The sequence below is a fragment of the Myodes glareolus genome, chromosome 14 (assembly GCF_982192425.1).
Source record: "Myodes glareolus chromosome 14, mMyoGla1.1, whole genome shotgun sequence".
NCBI classification, from domain to species: Eukaryota; Metazoa; Chordata; class Mammalia; order Rodentia; family Cricetidae; genus Myodes; species Myodes glareolus.
Window position 1 is genome coordinate 50,001,490 of NC_142039.1, and position 21,142 is coordinate 50,022,631.

Consider the following 21,142-nt stretch of genomic DNA (forward strand, 5'->3'; position numbering starts at 1 on the left):
GGCAGCGGGCCCTGAGAGCAGCCAGTCCCAGGTAGGGACAGCTGTAGGTCCCCTAGCAGTGGCTGGAGACATGGATAGGCACACCATGCAGAGCGAGGTTGGATATTTATTCAGTGGGTTATGGAGGGGGAAGGGAGAAGGGAAGAAGAGGAGAGAGAGAGCAAGAGAGAGAGAGAGAGCTAGAGCAAGAGAGAGAAAGAGGGGGAAGGGAGAGGGAGGGAGGGAGAAGGGAGGCACAGAAGGGGGAAGGGGAGAAGTGGGGAGAGGCGGAAGCTGCCTCTTTGAGAGGGAGACATGGAAAAGAGAGGAAACTCAGGCTAGAAGCTAAAGATCAGCCTGTCTCAGCAGATGGGGAAGGGAGTGGGCGTGGCTTGTCTCTTAAAGAGACAGAAGAGATCATTACAACAGGCAGGCTTGCTCTCTGGTGTCCATTGGGGCAGGAATCACTGTCCCCATGGGAGTAAAGGAAAGGCCCACAGTAAGAGCACAAGTGGGTGCATAAATGTAAGAGCAAAGAGAGCCAAGTTCAATTAAAGAGCAGCAAGACAGCAGCCAAGGTCAAGGACCAGCCAGAACTGCTAGGCAGTGACTGGCAATGTTGGCCAAGGATAGCAGCCAACAAAGAGCCAAAATAGCAGCTGGCAGAGCAATCCAGAGACAGTCAGACTGGGGCTTAACTCTATGGCACCGTTGAATGAGTAGTGTATAAACAATGCTGATTATCTCCCTGCCTGGGCCAGAGGAATATGCACAGAGTCTATTGGTCCTCATCAGCTCCACCTATGAGCTAGTTGATTAGAGAACAAACTAACCGCAATAGGAATTATCCCAGTCTGTGGCTGGTTCCTGCCATAAGCCCTTTAAAGATTTTCCCACACAAGCAATTCAGTGCTTCCCCCAGTTTGGAAGCCCTCCTACTGCAGAGAGTGTCTCTATTTTCCTTTAGTTATTGCCAGTGTGTGTGTGTGTGTGTGTGTATTCATTCTTAGTCATCACTAGCAGCAGATAACACACTCAAATCAACTGTCCAGTCTGACTTGGTGACAGTTGATTGTCTGGTACCTGAGTCCTTGGGTACAGTGCATCTGAGCTGAGCCCGACTATTGTCCTCAGAGATCTGCACTTCCTGTTGTAGACATGCTCTACAGACAGCCTTACTGTGCCACAGCTTGTATTAAAGACAGGCATGTTTTTCTTTTGAAATAGACAACATACTCCTTGAAGTGTGAAAGACACAATGTTCTGATTATCTCTTCGTTGTCTAATTATCTCCTGCTGTTGTCTAGGAATGTTCCTCATTCCTAGGAGCGCTTACGTCATTGGCAGAGGGGTCATGTGAATTTTGGAAAGCTGAGCAGAGGAGGCTGGGTTCAGGGGCAAAGAACAAGATAAAGAATGAATAAACATAGAATTAAAAGCAGATTAGTCATTTCAAAGTTGTTTTCCTGATAAGCCAGGGACAAGGAGACAGAAAAGTAGAAAACTGACTGACTAACCCCAGTGCTAGGGTTTGGACCTGAATTCTACCCCAAAGGCTTAGTCACCAGCTTGTGGCACAACAAAGCGGTGACAGAACTTTTAGCGGAAAAAAATCTGAAGGTCATTGGGAGTATGCTCTGGAAGGATTGTTAGATCCGGGGCTTCTTCCTCTCATGATTCATAGCCACTACGGAGGCACAGCTTCCTACACCCTGCACCTCTGCCATGATGCTCTCCTACACTGAGGTTCTCCAAACTACTGAAATCACAGATCCGGACCTCTGAAACTGTGATCCACAGTGAGTCTGGCCTTCAAGTACAGTGGTAGTTTTGTTGTTTGTTTTTGTTTGAATTGTTGATTCTGTCACAGCAGGAAAAGCTGACTTCCTTTTGTAAGAGTCAAAGCAGAGGGACTTCTTGGCTGTGCACATTTGGGGAGCTTGGCTGTTATTTTTCTCTCCTGCTTTGTCTGAAGGTCAGGCGGCAACTTAGATTTGGCTTGGTAGCTTTGATTACTGTGACGGACTCCATCTAGATTTTCCATCTGCTCTGTTAGGTGTGGGAATTGGAGGAAGTCTTGTGTGAGTAGAGCCCTGCGTGAATGAGTTTTGTTGACATAGGCATGGCTATGTGTCAGGGACCCCAATGTCTCAGTCCCATGATAGGGGCAAAGCTTTACCTGGATGAGGCTCAGAGGGATGGATGGCAAAGCTTTCCACCTGGGCCTGTGTGCAGACATAAGACCAGTGTGCACAAAAGCAAACAATGGCAGCTTCTCCCTCCCAGGTAATTGCAGCCTGAGACTGCTTGCCTGCAGAGATCTCATACCTAAACTAGCCAACCCTCTCCCTGTGCTGTACATAATAAAGATGCTGAGGTTATGGGTTGCCATGGTAGTAGATATGGCTCCATCAGAGTACCCATACCCTACTGGACACCAGCTTTTCTGAACATGTGTCTATATTTCTGTCCTTTCTTCATTCCCTTGCAGTTCCAAGTCTGGGTTCCAGGACTCAGGCCACTCAGGTGAAAGGTTAGGGCCTAGACCAAGAACTCACTCCTCTCCAATAAGCAACAGCCTGGAATTTTATTAGCTGTTAATTAACCTCTAAGTAGAAGTTTCCACTCTAACCCAGGGAAACTAATTTTATTTTTTTTAGAATTTGGATTCTGCAGATACTTTCTGTATTTCCCATCAGTCTCTCCAAGTGAACCCCAGTTCATGAAGGTTCAAATATGCTCCCTACAATTTTAATGTGCTTTGTGGTTTATTGCTTCCGTTTTAAAGCAAACTTTCCTAATCTTCATGAGCAAGTGGTGAGAAGGCTGAGTTTTCCAGGGGGTTACATGGGCACAGTGCCAAGGAAGTCTCCTGTGTTGGGACATGAAACCTGAGCCCCTTGACAGGCTATCTGTGTTGGAGAGCTCTTTTAAAAGGAAGCATAGGGGAGGGCAGAAGGGGAGAGGGGAGAAAGGGAGGGGAGTGGAGAAAAATATATAGCTCAATAAAAAAAGAAAACAAAAAAGAAAAGAGTAAAAGAGTCACCATTTATTAAAGATGAAAGGAAAACTGCATGTTAAAAAAAGAAGACATACTATGGGGGAAAAAAGGAAGCAGGTGTCACTAAAAACAAGAAGGAGAAGGAAAGTTCAACTCCCTGAAACATGAACTTGACTCAGGATGCTCACATGACGCCACCAAAGGGAAGTCAGGCTCTGGTGGTTAGCTATTTGTTTGCACTGAAAACCCTAGGGGAATGATTGTGACTTTCAATTTCTATGTCAGTGGTAGTGTGACCTCTGTGCCAGAGCACACAACACTGCCATAGAAAGTGACACAAGAGGAACTGGGAATTTTGCAGTCCTGGCAACCTATCTGTCGATGGGCATCCAGACTGATTCCATTTCCTCGATATTATAAATACGTAGAGTCCTGTAGGGATATGCCCGGGAGTTGCGTGGTTGCTCTGTTTAGCTCTTTGAGGAAACTTTGTGCTGATTTTTATAGTGGGTGCTCTAATCACACAAACAGTGAGAGCAGATGGGCTCCCCTTTCCCCATCCTCACCAGTACTTGTTGGCATTGGTTTTATTCATGGAAGTCATACTGATAAGAATAGGAATTTCAAAGTAGTTTTAGCTGCGTTTCCTGGGTATCCAAGTATGTTTAAAACCTCCAGACGTATTCACTGACTGTTCATCTCACTTTCTTGAAAAGTCACATTCAGCTCCTTAGTTCATTTTATTTTAAATCCTTTCTTCTTTAACTTTTGAGTTCTTTATTTATTCTGGGTATTAATGGTCTGCCTCCCATTCTGAAGGCAGTCTTCACTTTCTTTTCCAGAAGTTTTAGAGAATTAAGTCATACACTAAGGCCTATTCGGAGTTAATTTTTGTGTAAGGTCAAAGAAAAGGATCTGCTGTCTCCTTTCGACATGAAGATGCCAGGTGTCCCCAGCGCTCTCTATCTCTAATGTATGCTTTGGGTATCTTTATCAAAAATCAGGTAGCTGTAGCTGCATGGGTACTTTACTGTATTTGTGGATCTACTTGTCTCGGGGTGAGGGAGATAATACCACCTTGTCCTTTCTAATATAACTTGATGCTAGGTATGATAATATTTCCAGGATTTTTGCTCAGGATTACATTGGCTTTTGTGTTTCCAAATTATTCAGATAATTTTTTTCTATTTCTATGATGAGTGGTGTTGGCATTTTGATGGGGATTGCAGTGAATCTGTATGGATCATTCAGTGAGATGCAGAAAAGGCTTTTTGACAAAAACCTCTGTCCCTTCATAATAAAAATCCCGAAGAAACACAAAATAAAAGAAACCTATCTGGACATAAAAAAGCCTATAGGAGTTGAACATTCTACACTGTTGACGCGTCCAAAGAGCCTGGGAGAGTGCTAGACATCTTCTAGTATCTTCTTCGATTTCCCTTTTGAGTGCTTTAAAGTTTTCATTAGAGAGGTTATTGACTTCTTCTGTTGGGCTTATTCCGAGTCATTTTCTTAGGCAGTTTGGAATGGGATTGTTTGTTTGGTTTTTCCCTCAGCGTGTTTGTTATTGGCAGATAAGAACAATGCTGATTTTCTATGCTAATTTCTTAGTCTGCCACTTTGTTGAAAGTATGCACAGGCTCTAGGAATTTTCTGGGGGCCAAAGAGGTTGCTCAATGATTAAGAACCTCGGATACTCTTCTAGAGGACCCAAGTTTGATTTCTATCACCCACATGGTAGCTCATAACTGTCTGTAACTGCAGTCCCAGGGAATCCACCAGGCACATACTTTGTGCAAAGACATACATGCAGGCAAAACACTCATACACCTACAAACAATGAACAAGTTTAAAAAAGAACATTCTAGTGGATTCTTTAGGATCTCTTTCACACAGAATCATTTCATCTGCAAATAACAATACTTTGATTCCTTCCTTTCCTATTTATGGCCTTTCTATTTGGTTGTCTTCTATTGTTTTACTAGTATTGTCAACACTGCATTGACAAGATGCAGCAAGTGGACACCTTCATCATATTCCTGATTTTAGTACAAATACTTTTTTCCCATAATAGTATTAATATTCTCAAGCATAATACTAGTTACATGTTCATCAGATATAGGCTTTATTATATTCTGCTATGTTTTCTTTATTTTGTGTTTCTTCAGGACTTTTATCATGAAGGGATATAGGATTTTGTCCAAAACCTTTTCTGTATTTATCAGGATGACCCCATGATTGTGTCCTCGAGTCCATTTATGTCATGGATTATAGCTACTGATTTGAATGTACTGAACTACCTGCTCTAGTTTGCTTTCTGTTGCTTTGATAAAGAACTGACCAAAAGCAATTTGGGGGAAAGAGAGCCTATTTCAGTTCATAGGTTACATGGTTACATCATAAGAGAAGCCAGAGCTGGAGCTCAAAGCAGTTCCTTCTGGCAGGAACTGAGACAGAAACTATGGGGGGACACTGTTCACTGGCTGGTTCCCCATGACCGCCTAAGCTTCTCGCTGGCTTACTACCCGTAGCTGCCTATGCCTGCTTTCTTATACAATCCAGGACTACATGCTCAGGGGTAGCATGTTCCCTAGTGCTCTGGGCTCTCCCACATCAATTCTTAATTAAGAAAATGTCCCATAGAGGTAAAAGGAACGCTCCTCCATTGCTGGTGGGAGTGAAAACTGGTACAGCCACTTTGGCTATCACTATGGCAATTTCTCAGAAAATCAGGAAACAATCCACTTCAAGACCCAACAATACCACTTTTGGGTATACACCCAAAGGATGCTCAATCATACTACAAGAACATGTGCTCAACTATGTTCATAGCAGCATTATTTGTCATAGCCAGAGCCTGGAAACAACTTAAGTGCCCCTCAACTGAAGAATGAATAAGGAAAATGTGGTACATTTACACATCGGAGTACTACATAGTGGGAAAAAAAATAATGACATCTTGAAATGTGCGGGCAAATGGATAGATCTAGAAAGCATCATATTGAGTGAGGTAACCCAGACCCAGAAAGAAAAATATCATATGTACTCACTCATAAGTGACTTTCAGACAGAAAGCAAAGAAAAACCATCCCACAATTCACAATCCCAGAGAACCTAGACAACAAAGAGGACCCTAAGAGAGATATACATGGATCTAATCTATGTGAGAAGTAGAAAAAGACAAGATCTCCTGAGTAAATTGGGAGCATGGGGATCATGGGAGAGGGTAGACATTGAGGGGAGCAGACAGAAATATATATAGCTTAATAACTCAATAAGAACAATTTTAAAAAGGGAAAATGTTCAACAGAGAAGCTCACAAGTCTATCTGATGGGGGTAATTCTTCAACTGAGGGTCCCTCTTTCTGGGTGAATCTGGTTTCTGTCAAGTTGATGCAAACTAATAGGCACACCATCACCAATTTCTGGAACAAACCTGTTAATCCTGATAAATGGTCTTCTTGATATTTTCTGTTTGTAAGGATTTTATTCAGGTTTTTGTTGTTTTGTTTGGTTTTTGTTTTGTTTTTCTTTGCATCTGTGTTCACCTATGTAAAGGGAGATTCGTCCATAATTTTCCTTTTTTATCTGTTTTCTGTCTTGATCTCATTTTGGTATCCAAATAATACTAGCACTGAGTAAAAGCTTGGTAGAGTTCCTTCCTTTTTTATTTACATAATAGTTTGAGGAACATTGGTGTTCCAATTCTTTGAGGGTCTGGAAGAACTCAGCAGAGATTCAATCAGAACAATTTTCTGGCACCTATTCACTGTACATCAAGCTTTCTGTATTGACTGTGTTTGTTGGATACTTGGGTCCATTATTTGCTGCTACAAATGTGGCTACAGATAGCATCCAACTCACTATCTTTTCATGGACTTGTGTGATGACATCACTGGGATATGTCTTAGAGTGAACCTTCTGGAACCCAAGACACATGCTAACTGAGGATAGTGCCAGAGTATGTCATGGGTTAGCCTTATCACTTTCATGATCCCATGGGCCTCTATGACCCTACTTTCTGACTTCTCCTGGTAAGATTAACTTCCTGACAGGGAACTGATGGTGCTATGTGTATTTTTCTGATTATGAACTTACGGATTAATTTTATGACTTACCGTAATTGTGTGTGTGTGTGTGTGTGTGTGTGTGTGTGTGTATGCAAGCTGTGGTGCTCACAGTGAGGTCAGAGGTCAGCCTGCTGGAATCAGTTGCCTTCTTCCTCCATGAGCGTTCCAGCAATCACTCAAGGGTCAGGTATAGCAGCAAGCACCTTCAGCTACTGAGTCAACTTGCAGAAATTTTTATTTGTCCTTGTTCATGTCCTACTGATTTCCAATATTTTTTTCAGTCTTAAAATGTTGTTCAATATAAGTAAGTGAGTAACTTCTACCCTACCCCACGAGTTGAAGCATTTCTTTTCCTTTTTGTTGGTCATCAATACTTTTCTTCAACTCAAAAACAACCACAAGTCCTGGGACAACTGGATGTTCATATACAAAAGAATCACATTGGGTTCTTACTTCACAACCTTTATAAAATTTAATCCAAACTGGATCAGTGCTCTAAATATAAAGGCACAAACCATGAAAACCTTGGAGGGAAACAGGAGCAGTTCTTTGAAACCTTGAGTTTGGCTGTGGGATTCTTAGCTGAGGCACAGCGAGACTGAATGACAAAAACAATAAGAAATGAGTGGAACTTCACTGAAACAAAGAAATCTGTGGGCATCCAAGGCATTATGAAGAGAATAAAGACACAATCTATATAAAATTCCAGAGTCGGTAAACCTACAGACTCAGAGAGATTGATGGTTACACAGACAGAAGAAGGAAGAACGGAGAGGAATTTCTTGATTGTGACACAGTGTGTTTGAAAGGAGATGACAATGTGATAATAGCATGTCACTGATAGACATAGATGCTTACCCATAAAGTGCTGATTTTGTTACAAGAATAACTGCAATAAACATAGAGTCATAGCAGTAGATATTATCCAACCATTAATAAAACTTATGGCACTCTTGTTTAAAATTTTTCTTTATTTTTAAATATACTTGTCTGTGTATGAGTCTGAGTGAGGACACATGCACTATATGCATACAGGATCCAGGACTCTGTGTGAGGATACATGTGCTATATGTATACAGGATCCAGGAGTCTGAGTGAAGATACATGCACTATATGTATAAAGGATCCAAGAATCTGAGTGAGGATACATGTACTATATGCATACAGGTTCCAGGAGTCTGACTGAAGATCATACACTACATGTATACAGGATCCAGGAGTCTGAGTGGGGATACATACACCATCTGCATACAGGAGCCAGTAGAAGCCAAAACATCTGAACCGTCTCTCCAGTTCCATATGGCATTATTACACACAGTGAAACCACTTATAACTGCCTATAAGTGGCTATACAGCACAGTAAGATATAATCCTGGCCCTTGGTGACCATAGCTTCTAGCTGGGAGGTTTTCTAAGAGGCAGAAAGCTAACAGATAAAACAAGAACTCTAAGTGATCCAATTAATGTTCAAAATGCATACAGGGTTGGTGAAATAATATATTTATTTTGAAATAGCATTTAAGTACTTCATAGGATTTAACTATAATAGATAGTGATAGAGAAAGACAATAAAAAGTCTACAGAAGCATCACTTCTGCAAGGGAACATGTGGTAGTTCAAGCTGTCATGACAGCTAGACAGATAAGTTGAAAGCAGATATTCAAGGTTATCGATTAGAGGACCACACTGTCTGCAAGCCTAACACAGTGGTGGGCACATACCTGGTGAGCAGTGAACAGTAAAGCAAACTGAAGTTAAAATGTGCATTAAGGACCACTCACTAGGAAAACTGCAGTAGTGGCCATCATCCACAGAAGCATTTACTAGGATGCAAGCAGGTTAAGGCAAGCGATGGCAGGAGGTGAGGAGCCAGGAAAGCACAGTGTATATAGTAAGCATGGCTTGTCTTGCAGAAAGTGGGGGAATTTGTTTAGGGTCACCTTAGAGAACTTTATAGGCCATCTTGTGGGATTAGTTTGCCTTCTTTGTTGTTTCCATAACAAAACCCAAAGCACTCTATAGTTCTGTGACTCCACAAAGGGCACAAATGAAAGTCAGGAGAGGGGGAGACAAATGCTGTCATTGTAAGATGAGACTAATAGGGGAGGAAAGTACCCTCATCTCGGAACATGGTGTGCCCCATACGCCATCCTCACAGAGCTGTAGGAGTGGTGGAGATGCTGAAGAGATAATTGTCCCCACATGGTAACTGCGCCTTTATGGAGAGGAGAACCTGCCACAGAACAGGAGGCTATTGGTTTTGTTGTGCCTGATGAAGAAAAGGAAGGGGCGGTCAGCACAGAACGTTGGAACATCAACAGCGCAGCAAAATTCAATGATGGCCGAAGAAGCTGCTGCAGCTACGGTGCCTTCTTCATTGATCTCCACAATACTCTTGTGAACAAAGTTGGACAGACGCAGGTCTCTCTCTGGAGACATTCCTGATAAGTCAGCCTTGCCGCCTTGGAAGACATCCACCATTCCCAAGTGCTGAAACACAGACGCCATGTCATAATCCTCTTGCAGTTTAAATTTTGGAAAGAAAACATTAACATCAGAGCTCTTCATGATGTCTGGTTTGGTCCAGGCCATTAACTTCTCAAAAGTGAGATTGTTTTCCACCTGGTAAAGCAGAATTAGAGACTGTCAGATTCACAGTTGAGGTCTTACCCAGAGGTTCATAATAACTTCCTGCTCACAGAACCCTTCATAATTCTACATGAGGCACTGCCTCTTCGCAAGGCCAGGCAGTGTGAGTGTCCAACTATCTAGCTAGCTTGAGTGTGACTTCCCTGGTGGGCATGGAGGCCAACAGCCCAGAGGTAGGAAGACTTGGCTATCCTCTCCTAAATCCCTTCTGAAACATCTTTTATTCCTGTCTATATCCAGGTGATTATGGTTTTAGGTTGCGTTTGCTTTTGTTCTCTTGATCTAGACCTAGTTATGAAGACAATAAACCACAGATGCTAAAACAAAAATAATAAAATAAAAATTGAAAAAGACTTTTGGTGTGAGTCACACCAGAAGAAAGGTCTATCCAGGTTGAGATTCTATGGTATTTTGTGAACTGTTAAGGCTTTAATGAGATATTCCCTCTAAAGGCTCACATAGTGGATTCTTATTCTGAAGCTGGTAACAACATTTTCGGAGGGTTCTATAATGTATGCATGAGGGGTCTAGCTGAATGAAGGAAGTAGTGACTGTAAGTGTGCCTATGAGGTCGTCCTTGGTCTTCAGTCCATATCTCTTCTCCTTTCTCTACTTCTTGTTCACTAAAAGGTCTGAAATCTCTGCCGCATGCACCTGTTACCATGGAAACCAAGGATGTGCCAGGTAACTTAAAATGAGTCCTCTGAATTCGTGAGCTTGCATAAATGCTTCCTCTCCTAGGTTATTCATGTCAGGCATTTTGTCAGTGATGAAAAACTAACTACCACCAGAGAAAAGATGCTACAGCGAGGGAGCTGGTGAGAAGAGCCAGGGGAGCTGTTCTGTTTACAAAGGCACCTTGGGTCATGCACACTGCCCTGTCCTCTATTCAGAGGATGGATGACAGACTGTGGGGTATCTTGCTGCAAGGAAGACCAAGATGTGCCTGACTCTGTCCTGCCCAGCTGGCCCCTCTCCTCGTCCTCTATCTTCGGTGAACTGCAATACTTTTTCTGTCTGTTTTACATTCTCAGACATTAAAACACTGGCAAAGACCATGATACAGTTCTATTTATAGAGAGGGACTATTTTCCAAGCACTGTGTTAAGTTTCTTGCCCGAGTTGCCCCCATTCCATCCTATCAGGTACCATTTTCTGTTCTAGTGATGAAGTTATGTCATATGACAAGGTCACACTGCCCACAATGTGGGGGTCCCCAAACACAGGTACTGCACACAGCTTGAGGCTCAGTCTGTGGATACCACTTGCTCAAATGACAGTTGGAAAGGTAAAAGCAACGAGTTTTGTTCTAATGAGGAAGGACAATGGGGACCCTGGATTCTTCTAGAGGACATTTAGAGTGGTGACTGCTAAGGACTCTTCTGCCTCACCTGGCTGAGGTCCACACCCTTATCCGGGAGTAGGATCACCAAGCTCAGCTCCTTGCCCTTATAGGGCATCTCCAGCACCTTTGCCTGTACTTCCTTCACGTAGGCGTAGTTAAATTTGTCTTCCTGATGCATCATCTGCACTGGTCTTTCTTCCTTCTGAACACACAAATAAAGGGCATAAAATATGTTATTCAAAGAGGTCAGAAGGTTTCCACATGAGCTGAAGTTAATGTCAGGAGTGAACTCAACACTCACAATGAAAACACTATTCATAGTCCAGTGAACACTTAGTCAATGTCGGCCAGCCTCGTCCTGGATTCATTTAAAAAAATCAAGCGTAAGCAGATATGGGACTGTTGTAGATAGGATTCTACAGTGGTGATAAACCACCTTGACCAAAGCAACATGAGGAAGGGTTTATTTGCTCTTACAATTCTCAGGTCACATTCCATCATTGAGGGAAGTCAGAGCAGGAACTCAGGCAGAGAAGCCATGGAAGAACGCTACTTATTGACTTGTTCCCCATGACTTTCTCAGCCTGCTTTCTTCCATAGTTTATGACCACCTGCCCAGGGTTGGCACTACCCAGTGTGGACTAGGTCTACACCAATCACTAATGAAGAAAATGTTCTACAGACTTGGCTCTAGGCCAATCCTATGGAAGCAATTTCTCAGTGTACAGCCCTTCTTCTCAAAGGACTCTAGCTGTGTCAAGTTCATGCACACACACACACACACACACACACACACACACACACACACACTCACATACACACGAAACAAACAAAACCCCCGACCAGCCAGGACAGGGACTAACCATAGAAAGATGATGCGTTATCCAGAAAAAGGAATCTGCCATTCAAATATTAATATTTTAAAGTCCGACTTGTGCTTAAAATGTTTCACAAATGCTCATGTTTCAAAGCTTTTCTCCACAGACTGGCACTAATGAGATCCAGCTAAACCTTTAGAGGTAGGGCCTAATGGAACAAAGTTAAGTACTGGGGAGAGAATGCCCTGAAGGGGATATGGGCTCTGCAACCCCTTCCTGCTTTTCTCTTTTGCTCCCTGACTGCAGTGAGGTGAAGAAGCCCCCACCATGCATTTCTACCATGCTGTACTGCACCAACACAACCTGGAATGATTAATGAGTTGACCCAACCTGAAACTTCTGGAAGTAGAACTAACATTTCCTTCTTGTAAGTTGACTATCTCAAACAGTTTGTTACTCTAATGGAAAGAGGACCATCCTAAAAGATGTAGGATTTTGATCATTTAATATGCTCAACAATTATATCTAAGGAAACAGCATATAAATAATGGGAAAGTTTTCATCAAGTAGAATAGACTGGAACATTTTCATAGTGGTGTGAATGGGCCCACAGACAGATACATCCTCTCAGAAAACAGCCTGGCAACAGGAACACACATGCTCAAAGGTTCACAATGGGTCACAACCTTCTAACCTATCACAGAGCAGAAAGTTCAGGAGAACAGACACTCACAGGCTTTGGGTAGAGCTACATCCTGATAGCCAATCAGAGAGAAGGAAAATCCCAGTTAAGTTACTACAAGTGGGGTAGACTGTCTGGACAGATCTCCATGGATTTTTGTGATACAATTACAATTGATAATCTATCATTTACAATTCTTGTAAACCCTTTAAATGTTAGGGGTCTTTTGGACAGAATCTCATGTGATTTAATCCAGTTGGTTCAGTACAATTAGTACAACATTATTTTTTAAATATAGAAGTGTGCCATCAGGGAAGATTTATTACAGTAGTACATTAAACATGAAAATTTGCTATAGAGCATACATAATACATACTAACTTTCCCAATAAAATAACTCATACTTTTACAATTTTTTCAGTTATTACTAATAAAAAGGGAATGGGAAAGGTTAACATTCATAAGACTTCAAACGGCATTAAATAATATCTAATAGGGATTGGGAAAAGTATTTTAGTATCTACTTTAATTCAAATTATACTCTAATTAAGATAGAGATCTTAATCACTCACTTTCAATATTAAAATGCTATAGTGTTAAATAATGATAAATTGACCAATAATTTAAAATGATTATTTTAATTAAAAATTACACTATTACATAAATGTTTGTATATTTCTTTCTACTCTACCTCATGATCCATACATGCATTATTTTACCTTAACACATAAGTTTCTGTTTTCTTGAACTTACAGGAAAATTTAGTTTCTAGAGTGAGTTAGAAGCAATGATTTTATGAGGGTTTATCACAATACGTAAGAGCCAGAAACAATGTAAAATAACACAAGTATTAAATATTCTTTATTCCTATCACTTTTCTATGGAGCTAGCATTTCTTTCAGTTTCAAACATTTTCTGTGCTTTCCTATGCTCTTTCTTTCTGGACTGAGGATCAAGCCCAGCACCCCACAGGACACGCAATCTCTACCACTAAGTCCCACAGCTACACATTCACGGTTATACATTACCATGTAAGTTTTTTGTCACAGTGGCATGAATTTTAATCCTGCTCCTTACCTTGTTAATTTTAAAGGGCATTTCACTTGTGTCTTCCTTGTTAAACGGTTGAAGCCACTTTCCTTTGAAGTACAAGGCATTGACAAGAACCAGCCTGGTCTCTGAATCAACTGAGCCTCCTGACAGCAACTCTGGAATTTTCCCTTTTGAGAAGCAGAGACTTCATTCAGGTTCATTTTATACACGTGTGAGAAGTAAGCTGATATGACATCTGGGCAGATTCGAGCATCATGCTTTCAAATTTGCTGAATGTGGATGAGCATGAAAAAAATAAGCCAAAACAACACACCAATACCCATGTTTGACTTGATGTCATGGCCATGGGAGTAACATGACCAAGGTGAGGATGCTGAAGGACTCCCAAGTCCCTCAAGGAGAGCAGGTTTGGGAAAAGCAGAAAAAGTGACTCCAGGATGGAGAACAAGGCAGCAGGAAATGTAGAAAGGGCTTACAGGGGACCTGGGTTCCCCGCTGTGTGCTAATCTTGGTTACCATCTTGATTGGGTCTGGAATCAACCAAGAGACATGTCTCTGGACAGATCTGTGAGGAAATTTCCCAGAAAGAGCAAGCAGTGGAGAGAACGCTCCTCATGGTGGGCAATGCCTTCCTGTGCTGCCCATACTAAAGGACTGAGGGAGAAGCAGCCTGCTTTTGCCTGCCTGCCTTCAGCCCTTGCTGGTGAGTGCGTCTGCGCTGTTCACACCTCTGCACCTGCCATTTTCAGCTGTCACTGGAGCCCAGTAGCTTTGGTCTTCATGTGAACCAAGACTACTGCCTCTCTGGAATCCTCTAGGCTTTCCATGCTGTACTGAGATTGCTGAGGTCTCCAACCCCATAGACTGAGCAGCTTCCAGATTCTCAGCCTCTCCACATGCAGAAGGCCATTGTTGGACTACTCAGCTGGTATTGTATATGCCAATCTACTAAATCTCCCTAGTAATATGTATTCATTCTGTTCCTTTAGAATATGCTGACTAATACACTAATGTTAGCTACAGTATCTCATCTAGCATTCCATGGTCATGCCCAGTTTCAGCATAGCACAACATGTCAGAGACTCAAGGACAGAAAGTAGTTCGTGGAGGAGGTATTGTTATCATATACTTTGGAGAGTTGCCCATCTTGGGAGAGATTATGCCGATTGGAGGACAGATTCCCTTCTTCTGTCTTAAGGAGCATCCTTGCATTGGAGAAAAAAAATCCTTGCTAGCTTACAATGTCAAGAGTGCACAAGAGGTAAAGACTACAACAAGAATTGTCAAATAATTGCTAAGTCTTTATAAAATAAAATCTCACTTTATAGTCTCTGTTACTAGAAATAGGAATGTACCCAGTGGTACAGAGGCATCTGAAGGGTTCAACTATCAGATAAGTGATTTTAAAGATTAATGCTGGAACATATCACCACTGAAATAAAAACAAATAGGGTTCAACCTCAAGTGGGAGATTCTTGTAGGCTAATCAATGGAACTGAGCGGCCCTGAGAGGAAATCAAGTTTAGTTTCACCAAATGTAAGGGAGGGATCTGAGGCAAGAAGGGTGGAATTAGAAACAGGAATCCTCTTCAGACATAATGGTGTGGGGGCCGGGGCAATAAAGACTGTAGGACGAACCAGCCGGGGTAAGAATATGAGGAAGGCCGCCACATGAATCTCCATGGTGGAGTCACATGATCTGCCAATATTGCAGACCACCCCTATTCTAATGTAAGCTGTTAGACTGGAAATCAGGCCCATGGGTTCTCATGACACTTGTATCATCCCTCTGTCCTGAAGAAATATACAAATAACTCTGTTTCCGAATAAAACCTCCATAAATTCACTGAGGTCTGAATTATACCACATATAATGATGCTAGTCTGTATCCCTTTGGCTTCCTGAAATAACATGAGATTAGTCCATGGGGAAGAAGGGAAATTAAGAGAAAGAATAGGGAAGGAAGAAGAGGGAGGGGTGGTTGGAAAGGAGAAAATTGTGGGATGTGAAATTCTGACCTTCAGTCTGTTTGGAGACCCACGTGTTTATGTGCTTCCTGGATTCCTCTGGAGCTTTGGCAAAGGACAGCTGCTTCAGCTCCGAGTGATAGAACTGAAGACAGGACTCCTTATAGGGCTTTGGAGAGAAAATGTTCAGAAAAATTACATTGGAAAATAAAGTGTCTGTAAGCTTCCAAACCCTCTGAAAATATGTCAAAAACAAAACAAAACAAGAAAAAACTAAAATGAGTGCAGATGTCACTTTAAGCAGCAATTATCTAGGCATTTGTACATGGGAATAACCAGACACGATTGAATAAAAACAACAAGTATTCAAATTTGAATTACTTTAAGGTATCATTATAGATTTGTGGTCTTTGGGAAAGTTTAAGAAGTGGAGTAGTTGAGTTTCACTATTTGGCCAAGGCTGGCCTAAAACTTGTGATCCTCCTGTCTAAGGTATTATAGATGTGGATCATCATACTGACTAGAACTTGATCCTTAATTTTCTCAAGTTCTCTAGGGTCCTTCTCCTCGCATCTACATCAACAAGTATCTTAAATACAGTTGATATCATTCTACTGACAGAACTTACTGGGAGGATTTTACAGGTATTCTCTGCAAAGAGCCTATTGGCCGTTCTAAGCGAGTACTTTCTGCTGGGCTTGTTCAGGTTACTGAGAAGCTCCTGGAAGCCTTGATGAATGTCTTCCTCTGGGTTTAAACAAAGTGCCTGTGGAGGAAAAGAATGAAACATCATGAGCACAGTGATGAAACATTTTGGCGGCAAAGAGGAGCTTGAAAGCTGAATGATTGACTCAGGTTGCAAAGTACATGAGGCTCTGAGCTGGATCCTCACTATGCACAGGAGAAAACGGGTTGCATAGTGTGTGGCTGTAATCCCAGCACTGGGAAAGAAGACATCGACATTTACTCCTGTCCTCTGCCTAAAGAAGCACACATGGACATGTAAACACATATACACACGCACACGTACACACACACTCACGCACACGTATACCTGCTATGTGCATGCACAAGCTGTCTGTGTTTATTAACAGACTAGGAAGAGTAATTAAGAAGAAGACCCCTCTACATTATCCTCTTCATATCCTCATGCCCTCACTACGTTTGGGAACGATAAAAATGAGCACTTATACCTGAAAGGCTCTTCGTGGGAAAGAAAGTTCTGGCAAACCCCAGAGCAACAGTGACTACTTCCCACTGTGACAGTGACGCAGAGGGCTTTCTCTCAGGCCATTACCTCCTGCCTGCCCTAGAACCCCTGAGGTCAGAGACCCATTCTTCACCATCTGCAATGCTTATAGGATGCTTCATAAAGCAACCAACGCAGTGCGTGGTCAGGATGAGGACCAGCCACAGACATTTGCCCAGTCAGTATCTCAGCTGATGCAAGGCAGGTTGGACACAGTTAAGAGAGGAATTGACCTTTCTTGGCCAATGAATAATTACAAAGTCTGCTGCTCTAAAAACAGATCTTAGCAACCTATGTTTCAAATAATCTCAACTCCTTTTTTTCCCATGGCTGTACTTGGAGCTGCTCCCACTTTTTTTAAAAAAAAAAACTCTTTTTTATTTGAAACTAAGTTGCCCATGTTAGTCTTGAACTTGCATCCTCCTGTTTCAGTCTCCTTAGTAGTTGGAATTAAAGGCCTGTGCCACCAGGTCTAGCATGAAATTATTTATACACCATTTTCTAAGTGAAGTCTGGACAAAATTTTGAGAGTTTCTTCTAAGTTATTACTGAGGGAAATTCATTGTCCCATCCTCTTTAGCCCCTGCCTCATGAAACAGGGTGTGCATAGTCTGACCTTCCCTTCTCAGCAACTCTTAGGCAAGTGAAGCAGGTGTCAGGTGACAGGAACTTACCTGAGACATCTGGACTGCTGTGTCTCCCTTCGCCCCCAAGAGGACCATAGCTAGAGCAGAGGAGATGCTCACGGGAGAGTAACATACATTTTTTGAAGGGTTGTTTTGACAAAGAATCTTTAAAACATGGATGGCAAAGGTGCCGTTTGCTTCAGACAGAGTGTCCATGATGCAGCGTCTGGAGGAAAAGGAGAAATGGTACTCAGCACAGCACTGAATGGTCACTGACCTGGCCCGGGGAAATTTAGGACTCTACTCTTTGTTCTCATTTCAAAATTCCTAAGTAATTAAATTTGGATTTTACAAATTCATTCTCAGCCACAGTCCTTCCAATTTTAAGGTTATTATCTAGGTGTGGTCACCACAGAAGACCAAACTAGCATCTGTCCCATATGTGTAGGTAGAAGGTCAGATCATCAGGACTGCATACAAAGACACAGCTGAGAGAGGGGGGACTCTAGTCTCCTTCCATACAGTCCAGTTCCTCTCTCTGAAGATGGTGGAACTGAGGATAAAGAGGAGGAGGAAGACTGGTGGAAGGGAAGAGGAAAACAGCCATGAGCATCCAGGTCCTGACTTCAGCAAAGCTGTGTTCTGTGTGCGCCTGTGAAGACTCTGAGATGTGTGAGTGTGCATTAGACAGCGCTTCTGTGTTTGCTGTTGCTTCAGGACCGAGAGGCTGAACGACACATTAAGACAGGCTGGTGTCATGAGCTCTGCCATGCAGCAGGAGGCATCCACCTGCAGTGGCTGCTCAGGTGGCCTTGGATCAGGGGGTGGCAGCTAGGCTGTTCCTCTGTAGGGCTTGCTTCTCTCCCAGGTGAATAGACAGTTTGGCTCAGACTATCTGACTGCCCCAGGCACAATAACCCCATCTGAGTCCCTGTACATCCAAAGGCTGTGCTCTCGCTGTCATATGACCTTAGTGTGCTCCAGAATGTTTTTCTGCTGTGCTTAAATGCAGATCAAATAGCACAGGGAGCCTCAGAACATCACAACCCATACTTTTTCCTACTCCCCAGACAGAAGGACACAGCATCCGGGACTGTGCCTAGATCCTCTGACTCTTCCCCTTAACTCCCCCAAAGCTCTTCAGGAAAGCTGGGGCTGCTTTATTTCAACGACTTCCCTTCTGGATGGTCCTCTCATCTAAATCTGCTTGTGACCCCTACACTCCTGCCCACCCTGATGTCCTTGAAAGTTGTTTCTAGTCTTGAAGAACTGTTTATCCCATCTAGAAGGTCATCTACCAGGTAACTGTCATGGAGTTCAAACTACTCACCCTTCCCTCCCTCACTGGGACAGGACAACCTCAGGGCCTCTGCTCTGCTTACCTAGGGCAGCTGCCCCAGCCCAGTCCTTTCAATCCTCCCAAGTGCACTCTGTCTCTTACTGACTGTTGTCTCCACCACACCCAGAGCTCTCTGAAGGCAGGAGAGATGTTTGGCACCCCGATTTTAAGCACCTGGAAGCATGCTCTGGATAAAGGGGGGTTTATCAACCTGGAGTGAATTATTTTATAAATGGAAATGAGGAGTGCTCAACTTCATCTAGAGACTGCTCATTTTTAAAGGGCCCAGAAGTAGGATAGACACATGTTTTACATCCGCCAGGAGAGAGCAGCGGCAGTCAAATATCTAGGTAGTGGAAACTGAAAGGAAGCAGAAAGAGGACAGTAGAGAAGGATGCTGCTGACCCCTGAAGCAGTGGTTGAGGAGAGAGGCCAAGGCAGCTCTAGGACACAAGCCCTAGGACCAGCCTTGCTCTCATTGGCCAGCTCAGGTCTTCTAAAGATTCCTTTTTAAATGTCCATCAACACTGTAGGAGCCAGCCATGATAAGCTAAATATGAACAGATCACCCAAAGGAAGTTCTTTACTTCCAACCATTATCACCTGCCAGAGTAGGACTCAGACAGAGATAAATTTAATAGAGGCCTGAGTCTCAGTAGTTTACCCTGAAGCAATATCTTATTGCAGGAAAGACCAAAAACTAAGATAACCTGAGCACCACCCAAGAACAGACCATCCAAAGGAAACGCCTAACATTCCAACTGTTGTAGATAGGATCACCTGCCAGCACACACTCACCAGGACACCCCTAGACAAATGTCAGCCAATCAAGGGTCCTGAACCTCAGAAAGCCCTCATCCCCACCTTTACTACTATAAAAACCCAACTCTAATTGAGATCGGGGCTCTCCATTTATTCCAATACATTGGACATGCGGAGAGACCGAGTTTGCAAGCTTGCATAAAATAAAGGCTCTTTGCTTTTACATACGGGGACTCGGTCTCCTTGTTGGCTTTTGGGGGACTTCGCGGATTTGGGCATAACAAATACCACCTGCTTACTCTTTTCCTAACTCTGCAGTCCTGGGCTTCCCTCCCGAACTCAATCTGGACCTTGTAAACCTCACTCACCTCTGTGGGTCCCACGGTCCCAGCCTTCGCAGCTTCTCAATGCAGCTTTTGCAACCTGAAAGCCCTTGTAGCTTGGCTGAGCAGCCCGGCAGACTCCCCTGGCTGGGATTTCTTGTCAGAGCACTCTGAGGGAGGCAGGGAAACTAGCGGCAGCTTTCTCCTTTCTCTGGCCTCTGTGGGAAGAGGATAGGCATCCATAGTGAAAGTGAAAGTAATAGAGCCTTGGCTGCTGGAGGAGGAGGAGGAGGACGAGGATGAGGATGAGGACTAGGATTGGGAAGAGTAGGAGGAGGAGGAGGAGGAGGAAGAGGGGAAGGGGGAAAAGGAGAGGGGGGGAGGAGGTGGACGGGAGGAGGGAGGGGGAGGGGAAGGGGGGAAGGGGAGGGGGAGGGGAGGGGCATTGGAAGGGGAGGGGGAGAAGAATGTTTACAGGAATTTTAACAGCGTCCTGGGGGGTGGTGGGGGTGCCTATTATTGATATCCATTCCCCACCCTCACCCTCCTTTTCTGGAGGAAAAACAGCAGTCCATTTTCTGCCTATATTTCCCAGTCACGAGCATTTCTTGTGAATGAAATGTGTGGTTCTGTAAGGTCCTCTTATGAGCCTGACCTTTCCAAGGCTTAGCATAAGGGTTCAAGGCATCAAGGACTGGAGCACCGGCCACATTCATGCTACACAAAGTCTCCTGCAGGGGCTGAGTTCTTTTCAGAGACCTCAACTCAGGTGAAGCCTGTTTTTGACTCTGCCGCAAAAAGGGACTTCAGGACAAGCTAGTACGAAGTAGAGCTGAATTTATTAAGAAGCAAAAACATATATATTTAAACATAAGTAACACGCAAAAGGAGGCCTAGTAAGATGAGACACACCTAAGCATGCAGCTGTCTCAAGGGAGAGCACGGCTTCTGTGTCTTAGGGGTAGCTACACACGTGGCTTTGGTGGCTCTCAAAAGTTGCATCTTACAAAGCCGCTAGGAACCCCCCTTTTCCATTTTTATTTAATAGAGGTTCAATTTTTTATTTATTTATTTAAGGAGAAAATATTAGTACTACAATGAATGAAGCTGTGAAACAAGACACATAAACAGAACTTCACCATAGGAAGATGCCTTGCTGGGAAACAGGACCATTAGAGACTTCTCACACACACACACACACATGATCAGTTCACACTGTCTACAGGATCACATATCTAGTTCTCCCCAAAGTCAAGATTTCATTCTGCTGAGCCTGAGAG

General features: G+C 43.1%; 3 protein-coding genes across 4 annotated transcripts in view; 2 read left to right on the plus strand and 1 right to left on the minus strand.

Annotated features, from left to right (window-relative positions):
* Window positions 1–1,638: 1,638 nt before the first annotated feature.
* The window catches only part of LOC148119863 (serpin B6-like), a 60,714-nt gene continuing 41,210 nt past the window's right edge, over window positions 1,639–21,142 (plus strand). For both annotated transcript variants that reach the window (XM_087896504.1, XM_087896505.1), the window contains exon 1: window positions 1,639–1,778. The gene's annotated coding sequence lies outside the window, so the exon portion shown is untranslated. The remainder of the gene's footprint in view (window positions 1,779–21,142) is intronic.
* The window catches only part of LOC125397621 (serpin B9-like), a 242,101-nt gene continuing 222,599 nt past the window's right edge, over window positions 1,641–21,142 (plus strand). Inside the window, exon 1 of the mRNA XM_087896503.1 lies at window positions 1,641–1,778. The gene's annotated coding sequence lies outside the window, so the exon portion shown is untranslated. The remainder of the gene's footprint in view (window positions 1,779–21,142) is intronic.
* On the minus strand, window positions 8,002–20,124 carry LOC148119864 (serpin B9-like). The gene is made up of 7 exons (XM_087896510.1): window positions 19,908–20,124; window positions 17,487–17,664; window positions 16,192–16,329; window positions 15,615–15,732; window positions 13,621–13,763; window positions 11,091–11,246; window positions 8,002–9,672 (listed from the first exon to the last, which is right to left on the minus strand). Exons 2-7 carry the CDS (start codon window positions 17,652–17,654, stop codon window positions 9,268–9,270), a joined length of 1,128 nt encoding a protein of 375 aa, XP_087752636.1. The 5' UTR covers window positions 17,655–17,664; window positions 19,908–20,124; the 3' UTR covers window positions 8,002–9,267.